This window comes from Etheostoma cragini, chromosome 15 (assembly GCF_013103735.1).
Source record: "Etheostoma cragini isolate CJK2018 chromosome 15, CSU_Ecrag_1.0, whole genome shotgun sequence".
Lineage (NCBI taxonomy): Eukaryota > Metazoa > Chordata > Actinopteri > Perciformes > Percidae > Etheostoma > Etheostoma cragini.
Window position 1 is genome coordinate 22,441,974 of NC_048421.1, and position 19,792 is coordinate 22,461,765.

The 19,792-nt window shown below is 41.9% G+C and overlaps 1 protein-coding gene across 6 annotated transcripts; it reads right to left on the reverse strand.

Annotated features, from left to right (window-relative positions):
* Positions 1-826: 826 nt before the first annotated feature.
* On the reverse strand, positions 827-16,367 carry LOC117957857 (zinc finger protein 646-like). Of its 6 annotated transcripts, none has more exons than XM_034893926.1 (7): positions 16,131-16,367; positions 13,752-13,999; positions 12,681-12,930; positions 9,263-9,352; positions 6,520-6,726; positions 4,959-5,090; positions 827-2,091 (listed from the first exon to the last, which is right to left on the reverse strand). In XM_034893926.1, exons 1-7 carry the CDS (start codon positions 16,263-16,265, stop codon positions 1,924-1,926), a joined length of 1,230 nt encoding a protein of 409 aa, XP_034749817.1. In that variant the 5' UTR covers positions 16,266-16,367; the 3' UTR covers positions 827-1,923. The 6 variants fall into 6 exon arrangements, with proteins under 6 accessions (XP_034749817.1, XP_034749815.1, XP_034749816.1 ...); XM_034893924.1 differs by having other exon boundaries at positions 4,911-5,090; XM_034893925.1 differs by having other exon boundaries at positions 4,959-5,093.
* Between the last annotated feature and the right edge of the window lie 3,425 nt (positions 16,368-19,792).

A 19,792-nucleotide genomic window follows, 5' to 3' on the forward strand; every position in this document is an offset into this window, starting at 1 on the left:
TAACTACATACATCTTTTTGTTGTCAGAACAATCATCAAATGAAGATTTCCATTTCAAAAGCTGGACTACAAGTACTAGCGACTAGATCGCCGTTTACATAAGAGAAGCAGAACTGATGGTGATAATAATAAAACATTTTATTTGTATAGCACTTTCTAAATACTCAAAGACACTTTACAAGGAGAAAGAACGCAACAATGAAAACATGTCATGAATAAAAATAGAAACAACTTTAAAAAGAGAAAAAAACAATGTCAGTAGAACTGGGGGTATTTCAATGAACATCAGGTTAGCGAGATAACGTAACAGAAGTAGATATTAATCAAATTGACCGAAAAAAACATTTTATCTTTTGTGTTTATTTGCGGTTATCTGGCCAGTTGGCTGCTTATTGAAACACCCCACAGGTAGGTGTTAACTAAATCAATCCTGTGAGCAGTGAGATGCAGACAGGACGTTTTTCTAGAGGAAAAGCAACACTGGAGGGTGTGGGGGGGGGGGACCTTGGTGGGGGTGGGGGTGGGGTAGTCCAGAGCTGCAGACATACTGTGTTTTGGCCACTGGAGCGTCCAGATGCAGCTATGATATGGGCTTAACGGGCCCATTACTGCTGCCAAGTCACTGGGGGATCATGCGCGTGAGTCGCAATGAGGGGTTGATGTAAGACAATGTTACATCGTCACAGCTGACAGCTCTAGACAGAGGGTGGGGGTGGGGGTGGGGGGGACAGACACAGTAATAATTATACAGCACTTGTCTTAAAGTGCTTTGAAGTGAAACGAAATAAACGTGTTAACAGTCAGTTTGAAACCAAAAACGGGATGGAGACTTGTACTGTTTATCTTCTAGATTTGATTCCCAGCCAACAGATTATTAAAACTACAATAACAACAAGCCACCAGTCGGATGCAAGTTCTTTAGAAGAAAAAAAGGTGAGCTTTCAGTTGTGTGTTAAGAGAAGGTAACCACACCATATGGTCCTTGAGGGTGGTTGCGGCTGGTTAACATCCAGGTCCTTTTTCAACGAAAACAGCCCGTCCCGCAGAGCAGGCGGCCGGGTTCGCTGCCGTCGTGTCGTGGTCCTCGCTGTGGATGCTTGGAGATGACAGGTGTGGGGACGTCAGGGAGGAACGGATAAAATAAAATAAAAAAACAAGAATGGCTTTCGGAAATACTCATGACACCTCCTAACGTACAATATACACAATCTTCATTCTGGAGCATGTTGAAAGGGGTACATAGAAATAAAGTTACCCCTTCTCCTTCTAGAAGCCTCATTTGACTTAAACGTTGGGTTTTATGTTCAGAAACATATCAGATTGAAGGGAGAATTTTTGTCAAATTTACTTTTGACAACTTGGCGCCTTAGAATCCCTCGTTCAGGGTTGGGAACACTCTTGATAAAAATAGCCTTTCGTTTCATTTCACACGTGGAGAAAAGGGGAGGAAGAGACACTATTCATAATGGGAAGGATAGATATTTTCATAAGTAGAGTGGGAGAGGAGGCAGGGAGATAAATTCTTAGTGAGAGGACAGATTAGGGGACAGACATTTTAACTTATATCCAGTACATGGCATAGATCATACAGGAGGGTCAAGGCAACACATCATTTTTTTCATTTTTTTTTTTTTTTTTTTAAACCTAACTACTCAGTAATCAATCTCAACTAGTTCTCAATGGTGCCCTTCTCCAATCCCAAACACAACGTTCTAACGGAAAGGTGAGGCGGTGGAGGGGCGTCCAAAGTCCTCCCTCCTTGATGCTGGGTCCGAAAAGGGGTGGGGAGAATGAGGAGGGTGTGTGGGGGTGATGGTGGACGTGACGTGAAGGGGGCGGGGGGGGGGGGGGGGGGGGGGGGGGGGGGGGGGGGGGGGGGGGGGGGGGGGGGGGGGGGGGGGGGGGGGCTGGTTCCCGAGGGTCTCATTGATTGTAGAGGGAGCGCTGCTCCCAGGGCATGGCCTGGATGGTGCGTGGCACCGGGGAAGGCTTGAGCGTGGACGCTCCGTTCGGATGGAGGGAGTGGCCGATGGGGTTGATGGTGGTGAGGGGACGCTGGGGGGCCAGAGAGAAAGTGTCCTGGTGCTTCGGCTGTAGAGAGAGAGAAAAGGGGGGAAACAAGGGAAGGGACAGAAAGGGTGGAGGAAAAAGAATGGTCAGAAGAGGAAAACAGTGTCAGCACAGTGTCTTGTCAGATTGATAACTGTTTGATGCACTTGTGACGTTCAGATGGATGCTGGGAAAAATGCCACACTGCTGCCTGAACAGCACAGCAGGCAGCAGGACACACTAAACCGAGAGTGGACGGTGAAGGTGGAGTTTGAAGATAGAGAACATGGAGAGTGGAGCTGCACACGGAGCAATCAGCTTTAAATAGGGATAGTTCAGGTCCTATGAAGAGTGGTTTAATGAGAAGATGGCGGTCGGTGGGAAAAATATTCTAGTATAGAATAGTATATACACTTAAACTGATATAGATTTTTGTTTAAAGTGTCTAAAATACATTCAGTTGCTGCCCCCGTCCAGCTTAGCTTCCTTGTCGGTTCTTCTGCCTGCTTCTCCAAACTGGGTCCATGCTGACCGCCATCTACTGCCGCTTCTACTGTAGCAAACTTCAAGCTACACGCGGCTGAAAATGGCAATCTTAGAGGACAATTTGGATTGTGTAATCAAGCGGGCCTGCGTGGTTCTTTTGGGGAATGGTTGTAAAGATTTACAAAGAGTAGGTTTATGGCATTTCCTGTCCAACTTGAATGTTCTGGGACCGACTGGCGGGATTAAATAGCTCACGTTAGTGTATTGTGTGACCTTATATTTTGTGTGGCGTCTTCTTTTGCGGGGTTTAAACGTTTCACCAAAACAAGTTCCTTCTCAAGACTATATCGCAGAGCCATGGTGGCGTCCTCCCGAGCTCAGCGCCGCCCACGTTAAGAAAGGCAAACAACCCAATGCGTTTTTATTCCCTTCTTTCAAAGAATCTGGTGTAGCCAGACTTCACTCCACGGGCTGCGAATGCCAAACTAGTCATACGCCGACTATGGAAAAGAACCTCATACAACCACACTTCAAAAGACCTGAACTAACCCTTTAAGGATTCAGACCTTTCTTCCGAGGACTTCGCTGCATGTCTGGCGGTTTGTCAGGTAACTAAGGCGACCGTTTGGCATGCAGTTAACACACCAGTCATAATTTTGTTTTAATGAACTCAACGTAGCATTTGCTCACCTGTTTTGGAATAAGGAAATAACGGAGTAACAGGTAAACTAGCTTTAAAAAGAGACATATTTTCTTTTCAACTAAGTAATGTGCGTAGGATCTAATTAATACCCATGTGAAGATTGGCTTTGAAGAAACTTTAGTGTTAAAGTTGAGAATGGAATTTGGTGTGGTGGTAGCCAGTCCTTTCGAAAAACTATGTATAGTATTATACTACGTATAGTGAATACTGGGTATAGTATGGCGTATTACCAGATTTGTGGTTATTAAATGTTGTAAAGAAGAGAAAGATATGCCATGAAAAGAAAAGATTTTTTTTCTTCACGCATACCTTTTTCCTTATTAAAGAGAAAGATATTTTTGTTTTGTTATGTTCCACATTGAAAACATTGGAATTTATTTAGAACATGACTCAGATCTGGATGCACTGTTTCCATTTGCCGGCACATAAAACCTTTACATTACTGAAGATCACCTCAGCTTTTTGTCTTTTGGACTTCAGAAAAAAGTTTCAGTATTGCCAATATGTGAGAACATTTTACTCATGTGCAGCCCCCTCATTACAACATCAACATGTGAAACACCAAGTTGAGTAAGTGATTAGTGTCAAAGGGGGAAAGGTAGGACTAGGTTAGCAGCACAGCCCCAAGTTAGTAGTGTCCTTCCGCCAGTTCGGAGCCCATAAACTGGCTTTTAGTCTGTTGCTTTTCTTTGCTGGGCACCGTGAGCGTCACTTTAACTGTTAACTCAAACAACGATAAAAGTAAGCTAGTTATTAGAACTACAAGTCCCTCCTACTGAACTACTGGGCGCCACTATCAGGAGACCAATTTTGGAAGATATTTAATGAAGCCTGCATTGTCTCGGATCCAGGACTGGGGGTTAAATGGACCCATTAGTGCACATCGCGATGCTTTTCTTGCCCCTCATGTGTGGACCTCTGAACCAGGTCAGTTCTACAGAATAATATCAAAATGATGAGACAATCAATATTAGACATATGTTAGACTAATGTTATTTTCAATAACAATAAATACACTATGACGTATGGATGGACAGTAAATTCATCTGTTACTGTCAAGCTCTCGACTGTGTCAAGTAGGACTTATTTGCTGGGTAATTCTGGGTAAATAAGGACTTATTAGGACTAAGAAAAGTCTCTTTATTTTTCCTAACTGTCATCAGACTAATCTAACGAGACCTAACACTGTCGACCAGGCTGAAGCATTTTGGTGAAACCGGACCCAGATGTAGGCTAATACATATTTTAGCCGCTATCTACTCGTTATCTTTATCGTAATAGCCACAAAATAACTAGACCAGCTGCTCACATCTAAAAGTGACTGTGCACTTGGACATGTTAATTGTGCTGTCACTATATACACCCCCCCCGCCCCGATGACATTATAGCCCAAAAGACATTTGGAATAAAACCAGCAGACTAAAAGCCAACGTTAAGACAGCTCAGAGTGTGACCACCAGGCATCTCTACAGATGGCAGCACTCCGACAAAGGGCACCAACCTCCATCTTAACTCACTACTGCCCGTCCTCTCCACTGTCAGGAGGAGGACAGACATGAGCTTTGAGCCGAGGCTCCTGGTGGACACATTCAAATATTAGTCCCTCTTGATGTTAGTAGCCAGACAGGGAGAAAGGCAGCGGGCGGCGGGTGTGTGGCGGTTTCTCTCCTACCATGGGGTTGGCGCTCAGCCTAGTGTATCCCGAGCTCAGCTCCTTTACCTCAGGTACCAGGGGCTGGAGCAGGGAGTAGGAGGAGGACGGGGTGGCACTGGAGGAAGAGATGTGTTTGTTGGAGGACGTGCTCCTCATGCTCTGCTGGCTGCTCTGGGAGGACACCGAGCTGGGGCGGCCCTGCTGGGACAGACAGAAGCTCAACACACACTCAAGTGACAGCAAATCACCCAGTAAAGAATCCCTACTATACTCCTTTTCAGTGTCTTATTTTTACTCTTAGGGCATAGTAGAATACAGTGGCTTGAATAAGTTTACACACCCATGCTAAAGTTGATTAAAAGAGGAATCAAAAAACATCTTTTTGAAATTGATCTTAATGCCTTAATTAAAAAAATGTAGGATAGACTTCCAAAGGCCAAGGGAACTTTATCAGGATGCATAGTATCCTGGATCCATTAAATAACTGGCCTTTAAAAATAAAAATCTGTCTGCCTCTATGGGATTTTAACATAGGGGGGTGTATACTTAGGCCCCCTGTGTTTTAAGGAAGAACATTTATTTATTTACAATACATTATTCATTCACTTTTTAATCAACTTTAGCATGGGTGTGTGAACTTATTCTAGCCATTGTATGTTTGCATTCTATGATGTTCAAAAAATTAAAAAAATCTCATTCTGCCTATTGCTGCGGCGCCTCTGCCTGAAACACTCTGGGCTCAATCTAGCACCTAACACAGGACAAAGCCCAACGCAAGTATCTTTGCTAGTTTAAGACAACGCAGTTTTTTTTATTTCCTGTCCAACATCCACGTTGTTTAAATAGCAAATGCACCTGCACCCATCTTTGTGCCCATGGGCGTGCTGGTGTTGCAGGAACGTGTGGAGTGGCATTCTTGGCGCATTGCAGCGGAAAGTGATCGCGCCATTCACCAACAAAAAACTGATCTAAAGTTAATAACGCAGCATTTCATTGTTATTTTAAGGCCTGCTTCACCAACTGTAGGTGAAGAGTTTTGGGGGTCTAGGGCTTGTACCATATAGGATCTAATCTTACGCTTTCACTTCAGACACAAGCAGATTGGTTTCATCTCCTGAAAATCTCTCCTTACTGGTTAGCAAATCCGCCATCATAATAGCAATGTGCAAAGACACAAACGCGCCTGGCTTTTAAAGGGAATGGGAGATGATACTCTGTTTATTGCATGTTTTGCCCAAAACACACCTCTAAAATAATGAAGGCACAGAGCACAATCCTTTGAACCATGCGCTTGTCGCACGGACCCTTTTTATTTTTTTTTACACAAATTCAAACAAGCCACTCAGCAGGCTGTGATTGGCCCAGAAGAAGCAGTTTGAAGCTCAATTTATATGATTCTGATATAGAAACATCTTTATGAGAGATTCTGGTAGGAAATGACTGCAAAGCTGTTTTAGTGCTGGGAACAACGTTTTTAGGCCTGTTTTTTTTTTCCCGTAAGTTGCACATCTATTACAGGCACAAAAAGAACTATGCAACACTATAAAAGACGGCAAAAATCCAAAAAAGCATAACAGGCGTTCCCCAGGGTTTGCTCCGGCCCCGGAAGCTGGTTTCTCCTTCCTACCTGGTGCGGGTCAGACTGGCTGGTCACAACTCCCTGGGACATGGGGGAGACGCAGTGGGACGGCAGAGGCTCCTGCTGCCCGTGTCCCCCATGCGGCGGTTGCATCATGGCATTGGCCCTGTTCTGCTGCTGCTGCTGCTGCTGTTGTTGCTGCTGCTGCTGCTGCCGGCGATGCCCGCTGCCATAATTGGAACGACGACCACCAGACTGGATGGGAGGAGGGAGGAGAACAAGAGGTGGACGGGAGAAAGACGGGAAGGAGAGGCATTTTGTAAATCAAGTCAGTCTTTATGCACGCCAGTAATGCACATCAAAAGATAAAAAGCAGAGGAGGTGACAGATGAATGTGATGAACTCTTTTGCTTTCCACACGGAATTCCGTTGCTTCTTGGGCCGTTTAATGCAAATGTCTAAAGTTGATGTATTTCAATTCTGTCTATTTACCTTTTACTGACCTAGATTCAAACTACGCTTAGGCGAGGGGTTACTCAAGATCGCTGAAAAACGATCTGATCGCCAGTCTGACAGGCTAACTACATTGGACAAGTATCATATATACAATGGATTTCCACTTCCACCTTTGGTAGCTCAATGCAGTTGGTTTTATCATATTATTATTCTTATTGGCAGCTTTACATCGAAACCTACGTTAGTTTACTCAAGCACTCGCACGCTCTCTCCTTCTAATAGTAACTTTGAATCCCATTAGTTCTGGGATTAGATCCAGTTCTCTAAGCTACTTTAGTTTAGCAGTTAGCGACGGTTTCTCCAACGGTTTCTTCGCTTTCTGGTCACATGTTTAGCCATTTCCTTTGCCTGACATAACTGAACATGTAATAACTAATTCGCCGCGTTGGAGGCAAGGCTCATCAGGAAAACCCAATTGTTAACATAAGCTGCTGTAACTTAGAGCGCAGTGGTCGGTGCTGACCTGACGTAGCGCCGAAAGAAGCACAGTTCTTCTGGTGTCGGATCCAGGGAAAAGAGAGGCAAACCGGGTTGGAATTAACATTAAGAAAGAATTGACAACACTCTTCCCTCGCACTGATTAACAGGGCTCAGTGTGGGCGGACCTACCGCTCCACCAGAAACATCTCTGAATGAACAGTAGGGCGCGGATGCTAGACATGCTTTATAACATCTTAGTTCTGATCACTTTAGTATTGGCGTCGAAAAAAACAATTGCCCATCATTCCTTTAATAGTCCACAGAACATCTGAATGCCTAAATATATACATAAAAAATATGAGGGGATGGGGTGATCCAGTTGTACACCACACACACACAAACATACACTCACCCAACCTAGAAATCATAGCTATACAGATTGTCAACACCAACATTAGCATGAATCGAATCTATGTCTATCTTATGAAACCATGACAACTATAGAAGATGCTTGCCAATTTGTCCTCTAACCCTGACAACCACGTTTATGCGGACATTATTGTTAAACCTAAACCTTCTACAGTAAAGCTTTAAACTTTATCATCAACCTGGGCATGCAACATTGGTACGGTTTGGGATTTTAAAACCAAGGTCTTATCTTTGTAGTTCAGACCATCATCCGTATCGGGGGGGGGGGTGTTTACATTTTACAAATGAGATTTCTTGTCAAGACAATTGGACAAAACGTAAAATTAATTGAGATGGGTTAAACAGATCCAGTTCACCACTTATATCGACCTGGAAGTGTTCATCAACTGCATTCTACGCACACAACTTAGGTTAAAGTGGGAAGTAATTGTAAAATAAAAGACTAAGCTTAAAAAATAAATACAAGACTGCTCCATATTCATTTAAGCTCATCTATGGGATGCATTCTGTATTAAGGATGTGTTCACGGCCAGTATGTACAAGGGAAACAATTACTGCAACCTTACAATTCCACATAACTACATCAGTACTGTTTAAAGACAGTCCTGATGCCTTTAAATCAGCATTTCAATTTTCATTTAAAATGAGTTGTTTTGATAACCTGGATGCGTTCAAACCCAGTGATAACCTTTTGACTTTCACCTGTATCGGGGCCCCATAACCCACTACAAAGCTGTGGGCACCCCCGCATTTCTGCCATTCTCTGTGCATTCTGTATGCATTAGCAATTAGTTGGAATTATTTCATTTTTAGATGCAACGGTCAGACCTGTTCTAGACTCACATTGCTAGACCTATCTCCACCGCGTGTCAGTGCTGGAATACGGATAGGGGGAAAAACGCTCTAGCTTGTATGCATTTCTTTTAAACCAATCGCAAACGTGCTGCGAGGCGCTAAGCCCCGATAGCGAGAGAGGGACGGATTTTTTCTATTGTCTCATTCTCAGTGTATATATATATATATATATATATATAGATAATGAGAATATTCCTCTGGGTGCTCTGTATCATATAGTACAACATTATCCATTGTCTATGGAGCAGTTCCACAGTTTATACTTGATGACATCACATTTGAGTTTTGGCACTCCAGTTGTTGGATTTTGGGAGACTTGTTCATGTTTAACATTCGTGGACTGTCTGACCATAGTAATAAAGATAGAAAAAAAAATGTGTTGAGTTCCCCTTCAACACTACTGCCAGTGCAGTAGCACAGACAGATGACAGCAACAAGAAAAAAAAAAAAAAAAAAGTGTTTTTGTTCTTGACTCCCTAACCCACAGCTACAGTTTGATCTGCTGACTCGGCCTCACACACACACACCGACACACACACACACACACATGCTCACTCACGCTCAAACCAACCTGGTTTTTGGCCGCGGCGCTGCAGCGGTGCTGGGCCAGGTCCAGCATGGTTCTGTAGCTCTTAAAGCAGGACGGGCAGTTGAACCGGTTCTTATGAACCAACCCCACCAAACACAGACACACACATACATTTGGATTACTATACCTGTGAGGAAAATCCACTAAATTGTGTTTCTTCCCTAACGCTAACTCTTTCCCTAAACTTAGCCTAACCCTGGTCTAACCCTGACTCTACAGGAGGGCTGGCTGGAGAAAGATGTGCTACAGTATGTTACATGGACACACTTCATTTAAGCAAAAACAATTAAATATGCCTTGGCATTTATGCATATCTTCAGACAATAACATACAGTGTTTCTCCTCCATCTGCGGTGCACTGCCAGTTTTGAGTTTTATCACACCTGCTTCCGAAACATGCATAATGTCAATTTCATTAAGACATGTTAAATTGGTTAAAAAATTTGTTTCTGCTGGCGCACAAGTGGAAAAACAGCAGTACTGTTTTCATTGTTATATGGAGTTTCAAGAGGAGTTGCCTAGAAGGGGGTTTCCCAATCTGGATTTCTATTACAATTTATTCTTTTTCACAATATAGGCCGACTCAATGGGATTCCAACATAGAACAAAAAGACTCTTCTGGAAAATGTATCAGCCTCAGGTGATGGAGAAGAAGCCAATCAGAGGAGTGAATCAGAGCAGCGTCGTTGCAGTCAGAAGCAAAACGCAGCACCATGGTTTCTGAACTCCAAATGGCAAAATAACCAAGAATCCAAAAGTGAATTAATGTAAACAGCTGATTGTGTTTTCAACAACATAATCTTTAGCTTCCACCTACTGTTACCTACTGCACATTAACAGTCATTTTTGGTGCGCTATAGTGAGCCGAAATCACGCCCTTCTACTTCCGGCCCATGGGACCTTAATCCCGGAATAATATTAACGGAGTGAACGGGGAGAGGCAAATTATTTTCACACAGTGGCTTCACACAAAACTAAGTGGTACTATGACAGACCTACGGCTAATTGAATTATTGAATTTGCCTCTCCCAGTCTCATGAGATCCACCGGAAGGGGCTTGATTTTGGCTCTCAATTGATAGTTTCCTGTCAAAAGGCACCTTGGGAGTTGTCGGTAACTTGTACGTTTTTAGGTACACAGACTTGTACCCGGACGCAATTTATTCGTACATTTTTTCCCCCTGATTATTTAACTGGAAGCTTTGTTTGAGGAGAGAATGTATGGGATATTAACTTTTGGGCTCCCAAAATAACACCTGCCACTTGGCAACAGTTACCATTAGCAGTAGACCAAAAAATCCATACGTTACATCATTACGTTATATTGTATGCTATGCAGATTTAAAACTAAGTGGTGTGTAATGTACATTGGTTCTATTAAGGCAGCTGAGCCGTCAGCCCGGGGGCTCCCACTGCTAAGCCCACAGGGTCTGGCTCTTCCAGTTAGCACCGTAGGTACAAGGTCTTGAGTGCATGAAGACGGGAGGATTTAGATCTTTGGTGTACCAACCAATGGGGTATGGGGAATGTAATTATTGGGGGGAGGTAGGGGAATCTGTGTCTAATGTATTGTGCATTGTAACTTAATTACACTTAAAATTAAAACCATCTTGATCTTAAGTACATAGTTAATACTAATATATTGCAGATGGCCCTCACACTGCACAGTGCACAAAGAGCAGAACAGAGCATCATATCAGCCACACCACACGGACCATCACATACTCACACATCACACACAATTAACAGAAATACTGTGATACTTCAGTATCATGGTAGGGGGTATCGTAGTGCTCAAAATCCACTATTTGATTTCATTTATTTATTAATTTTTAAATGAGACACAATCCACACCGCCACACATTGCATTGTTATTTTTTTGTTTGTTTTAACGCTATTTAAAAACAGGCATGTGTTCAGCTGCATTTCCTTTTTCTTGCTCTCCTCCAGCTCTCTGTCACTCTCTATACAGATACATATCCCCTCCTCCCGGTGCACACAGCGTCTGTCTCCATGAAAACAGTGCTGCCAACTTAGCGACTTTGTTGTTAGATTTTGCGACTTTTCAGACCCCTTCAGCAACCCCCCTCTTTTCCCCACAAAAGCAACCTGCAAGAAACCTGGCGACTTTCTGTAAAAAAGTGTGCTTAGGCAGGTAGAAAGGGGAGAAGGGATAGAGTGGGGGGGCCGGTGTAGGTAGGGGAGACAGCGGGACGCGACGGGAGAAAGACGCAGCTGAGCTGGCCTGGCCCTGGTCAAAGCCTCCCTTTGTAGTACTTCTTGTTTTACTTAGGCTACCTAACTAATAATCATAAAAAAGTAAATTCCTGTATTTTTTTTTTGAATATTTGGCTCAAGATTTCTATTTCTTTCTACCTTGCTGACACAACCACTAGGCTTTGTGCAAATGATTGCGTGATGACGTCACAAATATGCAAATGAGTGTATGACATCGCCATGCCATTTGAAGTCAGAAACTGGATTGTTGACATTTAATATAGGAATTTATTATTTATTTTGTGTATTAATGTGCGGCTGAAAATGTTGAGTAACACTTGTTAAAAACTACAGTGGCCAGCCGTAACTGAAATGACCAAGCCTTTGATGTTTTTTATGAATCTGTAATTAAGTGTAAGCTTATATGCACACGTCAACATCCTGTGAGTCAGACTAGAAGTCAATACACAAAGAATTGTTAATCGACTGCACCGATTAATGTAATTTCCGACTTAACCTTATACCACTAAATAGAAGAGGAGTACAGGAAAAAAAGTTCTTACATAGGAACAGCTGATAGGTGTGCAAAGACTTTGCTCATCTCTTGGAACTGTGATTCCTAAACTTGATCGCAGTATAAATGACATTCAGGGAGAAAAACAAAACACATGCTTAATTTAAATATCTAACTACATGTAGGTCTGGGTACAGACCTTCCGAACCTTTAGGCACCAACCTAATTGCCTCCGTGGTATTGAGTATTTAAAAATGCCCTGTTGTTCAACACCAAATTTTAAAACCTATGGAGAAATTGTCATCAGCTTCAGTGAGCCAATACGCGTGCAGCCTGCTTCTAACAAGAACAAAAAACACTGCTGATTGGCTGTCTAACGTTCGACGTCCTAGAGGAATGCAGGGAAAATACTATGTTACGCACAGAGACGGTGATATGTTCCGTAATGTTGCAACTCCGGATTGTTAAATAGCTTTTAGGAAATTCATATTGGGGAAAAAGAAAAGTATTGTTAAGGAATTGGTATTGAATTTACAGCATCAGTCCTGGTACTGCAAAATCACTTAGCATTGTTGTATTAGCAATACTAATGCAGCCCAACACACACCATGCCAGGCATCGCCCACTCTGTTCACAGCACCGTCTCACACACACACACACACACACACACCTGGTTGGTTGTGGCAGCAGCAGTGCAGCGGTGCTGGGCCAGCTCCAGCATGGTCCGGTAGCTCTTACAGCAGGAGGGACAGTCGAAGCGGTTGGGCCCGTCGTCGTGGATCCTCTGGTGGTTACGGAGGTACCGGGCCAGACGGAAGGCCTTCCCGCACAGGTCGCACATGTAGCGCTTCTGACCGTGGATTCGCATGTGGTTGCGCAGGGACATGTAATTGGTGTAGGGCTTGCTGCAAAAGTCGCACCTACGTTTTAGAGGAAAACAAATAGTGGGAAGGTTAGAGGCAAAAGAGGGTAACCGATATGGCTGTAACAGTACATGTATTCGCTCCCAAACCTTTTGGGTAAAGGACATTTGGATCTGTGTGCAACATTGGTTCGGTACGCCTTGTGTACGTCCAAAAAGTTTAGAACTAACGTTTTTTTCTTATATACATTTTTTGGGGGGCTTTTGCACCTTTATTCAATAGGACATCTAGGTGAGAAAGGGGAGAGAGAGAAAAGATATGTAGGAAAACATCACAGGTTAGATTGGAATCCTTGACCTCTGCGTTGAGGCAAAGACCTCCGAGTATATGTGCTCCAGCTCTACCCACTGAGCCAACCCGGCCACATAACTAATGTTTTATCTCGCTACAGTCATTGACAATACCTAATTGAAGCATATGGTCAATTTGCTTGAATGCATTTTATTCAGTTCATTGTGCCTCCCCTGTATAATAGCCTGCAAGCTGCAGCCCAGTTTAGGAACTGGCAACAGGTCTTATGATGGAGCATTACTGACATGTTTGTTTTTATGCCAATATTTGAGTTGCTTAACTGTTACATGTATTTTGGCCAATAAGCCGCAGTTGTTGAATGTTTATGCTTTTTGAAAAATATCATGACATCTCAGACATTTACCTGATGGTCTCCACTCACAGTGACCTACAATATGTGAGAGGGTAAGCATTCTGTGTCTTATTCAACAACATGTTGACATAATAACCGACATCTACGGAAAACTTGACGCGTGGAATGCAGAAATATTTTTACCGTCTATGTGAAAAGAGTCCTGAGCCCCTACCTGAAGTCTCCAGTCTTGTGGGTGAGCTTGTGGTTGAGCAGGGAGCTGGCATGCTTGTAGGCGCAGGTGCACATGTCGCAGGCGTACGGCCTCTCGTCGGAATCCATGTCGTCTGTCACTGCTGGCGCCGGTGCTCGGGACTCCAAGGAGAGACTGGAGCTGGAGAGTGACGCTGAGGAGAGACTGGAACTGGAGAGGGCTGCCGAGGACGTGGGGAGCTGATCGCACCAGCTGATGGTCGAACTCGGCTGCCACAGAGGAGAGGAATACTTTCACTACAGCATCCATATATCAACAAGTCATTCACACCTCATCATTTTCTTGGGGACTAAACATTTCCTGGAGAAATAATGTTTATATTACACATAATCTAATGTGGTCCAAAGTTGTAATTAACAAAGACAGAATACTGGGTGACAAGAATGAATTTGCATGTGCAACTGAGACTGAAACATACATGACATCTTCACGTCATGTAGATAATGGAAACGCGTCATTCTACCAAGCCTTATTTTGGTGACTAGACTTCAAATTGAAAGTTTAACCCAGTTGAGCCATAGAACGCTTGTTGGGTGAAAATTATCTGGAAGTGTAAGGCTGTAAAGAAAAGCAGCTTAGCTGACATGTCTGCAGATAAAGACGTTCTCTGAAACAAAAATAAGTTCTTAAGGGTGGAGCGCCATTATCTTTTGCAAATACGCTTTCTATGTATGTTTAGAGTGTTGACTGAGTGCTTAAAGTAACCTAAGAAAACAAATGCAAGTTTACAACACAAGAAAATTAGGAAGTACACAGTCGGAGCAACCAACGCAAATTGAGCAACTCATTTGTCAATTTGACAGCACATAACACTCACTGGCTACTGTGTTAGGTACACCTAAATAATCTCATGCAATCCAATACATCCACTCTGCCACATACTCTACCTTAAATCATATATTGACCAGGTTTTGTTAAAACTTTCCAAGTGCTATTAATCAAACTATATGTGAGTGATGGTGTTGGACTAGACTGCATTATATTTAAATATGTGTCTAATTTTCTTTCACCTTAATGTTCGTAAATGGGATGGGCAATCATTAGAAACAGCTCTCAAGATAGTGTCAAGTTCAACATCACTGTAAACTAAATAGTCAATAATAAACATACGAATAGACACCTCTCGAAAAGCACATTTGCTAGCGTTTCTGCATTTTAAGCATGCCTCAGATGTGTGGTCAAATTTGGAAAAGCCATTTTTTAAAGGGAAAAATAAAGGGCCAGGGAGTAAAACTGCTTAACTTGGCACTGTACATAAAGTGTAAAGGAGCTCCACAGGTCTATGGCCGAGATGGTGGACCCTAAAGACATCTAAAAAAACAGAATTACCATAAATGCAGCAATGGGTATATTTGGGAAATTTAACAACTCAGTGGAATTAGCTGAGTAATACATGCATACCCATTTAAATTGCATGTGTGGGTGTGTGACAGCTAAAACACTACCATAAAAGTAGCCTGCACTGCTGCCCACATTCAAATATGAAATAATGGCTAACCATGTAAATTAATGTGTGGGTTTCTGTGTGAGCTATGCAGATAAGCTGTTCGCCGAGAGCGACCATGAATGAACCGCACAGTCTAGCATCACAAAGAGGTCTTTCAAAGTCCTCCGCGGGGCGTCTTCCGCTCCCGTTTCCTGTGGGACAGCCTGGTCGTGTTTACTTTACGATGTTCGCTAACAATATTGCAGGCCTCGTGCATACACGTCTGCCTTTTCTTCTGCTCAAATAAACCCTTAACGGTCCACTGTATAAGAGTAGACCTGTCAAGCCTTCCTGAACAAGGTGCTACCCAATCAAATCACGCTGCCTTGTTTTGCACGGGCTCTGGTGTTAGCTAACCGCGCTGTGTTTGTCTGATGCAGCCAGTGTTGTCTGAACTAAGCATTAGCTTCGTGATGCTTGGCTGCAATAACATGCATTTTTACAACCCTTTGGCGTATCTTCACAACACAGTATGGGCATAATGCTGGACATTCAAGTCCATTGTCACCAAACCCTTTATAGGAGGTGCAAGAGATACAGTATGCAAGAGCTAAAATTTACTAGCCACTTGGCACGGCAGCTAAGAGTCAAACTAGCTAGCTAGGCCATGAACCGCTCAGCATGACGATTGTTACGTTAGCAAATAGCTAGCTAGCTAACGAAGCAGCTCTGTAACATAACCTGCAACTTCACACCACCCAGTGTTGCTGAACTGAATTTCAAACTGGTTTAACAAACACATATCAAATAAAGACATTTGCCCGTGCTAAGTTAGTCTAATGTTGCCCCATTAGCCGTTTGATATGTATCGGCTGGGCTCGGTAGCTAACGCTGGTGGTAGCTGGCTTTCTTACTCCGGAGTCGTTGGGATCCTTTTTCCAGAACAATTGAGAGCAGTGGCCGAAAGACTCTGTTGATGTCACATAATTTACTCCGTTTCTATCTTGAAAGTCTCCGTGTGTGCTGCCGGTATTTGTCCTGGCGTACATCGTCGGTTTTCGGATAATTCGACTTTTTCGGGGTGAAAAGAAATAGGGCCGCTTTGTCGGGATCTGTTTCCGAAAAGAAAAATTCTTCTTCTGTGAAATGAGCGTTTTGGCGGCGGACATATCGAAGCATGCGGGGCATTACTGTCGCCTACCGGACTGGAGTAGGACAAAACGTCTTGATAGCTATTTACAAGCTTCACTCAGATTCACAATCCCATTTTAGAGATAGGCTACGATCCGCTACGTATAAGACAGAAATACGCATAACTTGTACAAAAGACTAATGCTGTTTTAAACATCCTTATTTTCGTCTAACGCTATTTTTATTTCTGCTTTATATGTGAGATGATGTAATACAATATTACTCAATAAACTACTCACAAACAAACACAAAGCATGATTATAATTGTGTATACAATAACCTAAGAAGTGTTTTGATGATGTTACATTATTTTATAATTTGCTACATTGTATATACTTATTTAAAGGTCCATGGCATGAAAACTTCACTTTATGAGGTTTTTCAACATTAATATGAGTCCCCCCAGAGACTTCAGATCAGTATTAGGGGACAACTAAGGTCTATATAAAATAGACTTCAGATACAGTATTAGGGGACCAACAAGGTCTATATAAAAGAGACTTTAGATACAGTATTAGGGGACCAACAAGGTATATCTTAAAGAGACTACAGATACAGTATTAGGGGACCAACAAGGTCTACCAGTAGATAAAAGTATCCAAAGAGCACCATGTCATGGGACTGGAGGCTGTTCCAAAGTCTGCAGTAAAAGAAATATAGTTCCTCCATATTTTTTATGAAGTATCCTGTTTACTTGTTTCATCAATGTGTTTTTCAAATGTTCTTAACATTTAGTACATATTTAAATGAAGAATTTCTGAATTAAGGTCTTAATTTGAAATGTGTGTTTTTCCCCTGTAGAAATTCACGTGAGAATGTATTTCTATTTTTTTTTTTTTACAGTTCATGATTTCTACAAGGTCTAAAAGCTGTTTTTGTGAATATACATTAGTGTTTTGGGGGTTGATGATGATGATGATGGACTCATGAATGTGTTGTGGCTGTAAATCTTTTCCACTGCTGCTCTTTATTGCAGGGATAAAATGTATTTCAGCATAATAAACATGCACCGCCTGACCTGTGGTTTGATACAAAGGTCACAAGAAGACAGCATACCCTTTACTCAGAACAACACTTTCAGTAGAGAACCTTGCTGCCGCCCAAGACACTCATGGAAACAACTTAAGTAAGTGTAACTCTTCATCTATTTATTTTTATCCTTCCAGAAAAAGTCTATTTTTTAGTATTGCTGGCAGCAAAATGGTTTCATTGCATCACTGATTTCTCAGATCTCGCTCAGATTGTTTGTATTTCCCAATATGTTATACATTCTTTTCAGTTCTAAAAGATTTGCTAATGATTGATGTCTCTGTCTTTCCCATTCACTTTCACTTATCGTCTCAGCAGCGGGCTCATTTCAACATGGAAAGGTACTGTGGACAGCATTTTACACTACCTTTGTCTTCAACTGAGTCATTCTTATTAACTGTAATAACACAAAACAGGTAAAAGGATGAATGCGTTGTTAGTTCTGTTAAAATTACAAACATAAACATTAGATTAGATAATACTTTATTCATCCCACAATGGGGAAATTCCCTTGTTACAGCAGCTGTTTTTCCACAATAAAAACAAACCATGCAAGAAAAGGAACAACAGGCAAACGACAGACAATGTGGAAAAAGTACCGAATGAATGTAAAGTGGCATTTTATAAAAGGTATTGTAAAGTAAAGTAAGGTGACCATAGAAACACATCCAACAACGGCTGTTGTTCATGTTTTTTCTTCTCATATGTTTGAAATACATCTGATGACATGTAACAGAAAAGCTGTTCTTCAGATGAGTCCGTTAATAGATACGTAAGAAAAACAACCTGATGTGTAATTCCTGGACTCTCTGATACGGTCCGTGGGTTTGGACTTTGATGCTAAAGACATTTTTATAGTTCACAGTTTATTGTTATATGGTTTGATTGTTGTAGTCAGGACCTCTATCAAAGTTTGTTTTGACAAGTCAATAATGTGTAACTTGCACTTGCACTGTGTTGAAGTTTGCATTTTAGTTTGTATATGCAGATATTATATGGTTGGAGGATGGATTGCTTAAGGGGCCTACTGGGCAGCGGCCCAAGAACCCATAAGGTCAGGGATCCTGACTCATACAATGTTGCTGAACAGAACAACTCTAAATCACCACAGACATACTGTAGGCTATACAAAACCACTACAAACGCCTCAAAAGGACTACAAATGGCTGACTTAATGTCCCCCCCCCCACAACACTGTCCGACTCTCTTTTATTGGGTAGTATGTTGAAAATTCCTTAATCATTAAATAATTGCTAATAGCATTTAAACAAATTTTTGTCTTGGAGTTTGTAATCCTTATTTTTATTTTTAAATTTTCAATGTAATTAGATATTGGTTCCAAATATCGGTTCCAAATATCTATAGAACCACAGAGAAGCAAGACAACTACAAAATGACAAAAAAAAGATGCAAAACAACCTAAGGGGATGCAAAATGACTAAGTAGACTCCTTGAGAACTAATTTGCAATGAATTCTGGGTAAAGTTTTTGTCAAACTAAAGAAGATGGCTGACCGAGCAGTCACCTTATCCCCTCAATCCAACATCCAACTGACCCTAACCCCAAAACTAGTGAGATGTCTCACTCTGTAGCTAAAACAGAGACCCAAACACACAGGGTGAAAACAGGACAGTACACATAAACCTATTCTGGTAAAACCTCAAAATACAATTATTAACCTGAAAATGAGCATAGAATGGGCCCTTTAATTTTTTAGGCTCAGGAAAAGTCACTCTAATCTAAGATCAAAATTAAGACAAGCCTAAAACTACAGACGTAAATATCTTGCCTGGGCTGTCCTACTGAGGACACTGAAATCGTCTCTTCTGTTTTTTCATGCTGGGAATTAGGGGTTTTTCAGCAAGGAAGCAGAAAACATTCTGCATTTTGCTGCAAGAAATCTTTACACAATGTGCATATTTTATAGACCGATTCAGTATTTTCACTCAAAATATATCTATTTTTCCAGGCTAATAAATAAAGGATTCAGTAGTTCTCCACCGCAATTGTATATATGTTATTAACGGTGCAGAAAATATAACGGTTGAGTGAGGATTTAACAATCAATGCTGAAGAAAGTACACAAAGAAAATGTAAGACTTGTACTATTGACTTATTATATGAGCATTTCAGTGTGGTAGAATATGTATCAATCGTCTCGTGGAATGCAGAAGAAATATTGTGATGGGACTAAGTAAAATTGTGTGGTGATTGCATGCCATTAACGAAATATAAATGTAGTTATGGATTCAGAATTGTTACCGGCCCAATAGAATCGCCGTTTATTGTTGTCTCAGTATACCTGCTACTCTGTGCAAAGACAATAAAGTTGCATCTAAGGATAAAGGTAAACATG

Excerpts from the sequence above, each read along its gene's own strand:
- LOC117957857 (XM_034893923.1), bottom strand. The coding sequence starts at position 16,265 with ATGTACGCCAGGACAAATACCGGCAGCACACACGGAGACTTTCAAGAT. Across the intron at positions 6,727-9,262 it reads GCGCCGCGGCCAAAAACCAG|TCTGGTGGTCGTCGTTCCAA; the intron begins GTTGGTTTGAGC and ends CCTCCCATCCAG. Across the intron at positions 2,092-4,910 it reads GGCTGAGCGCCAACCCCATG|CCGAAGCACCAGGACACTTT; the intron begins GTAGGAGAGAAA and ends CTCTCTCTACAG.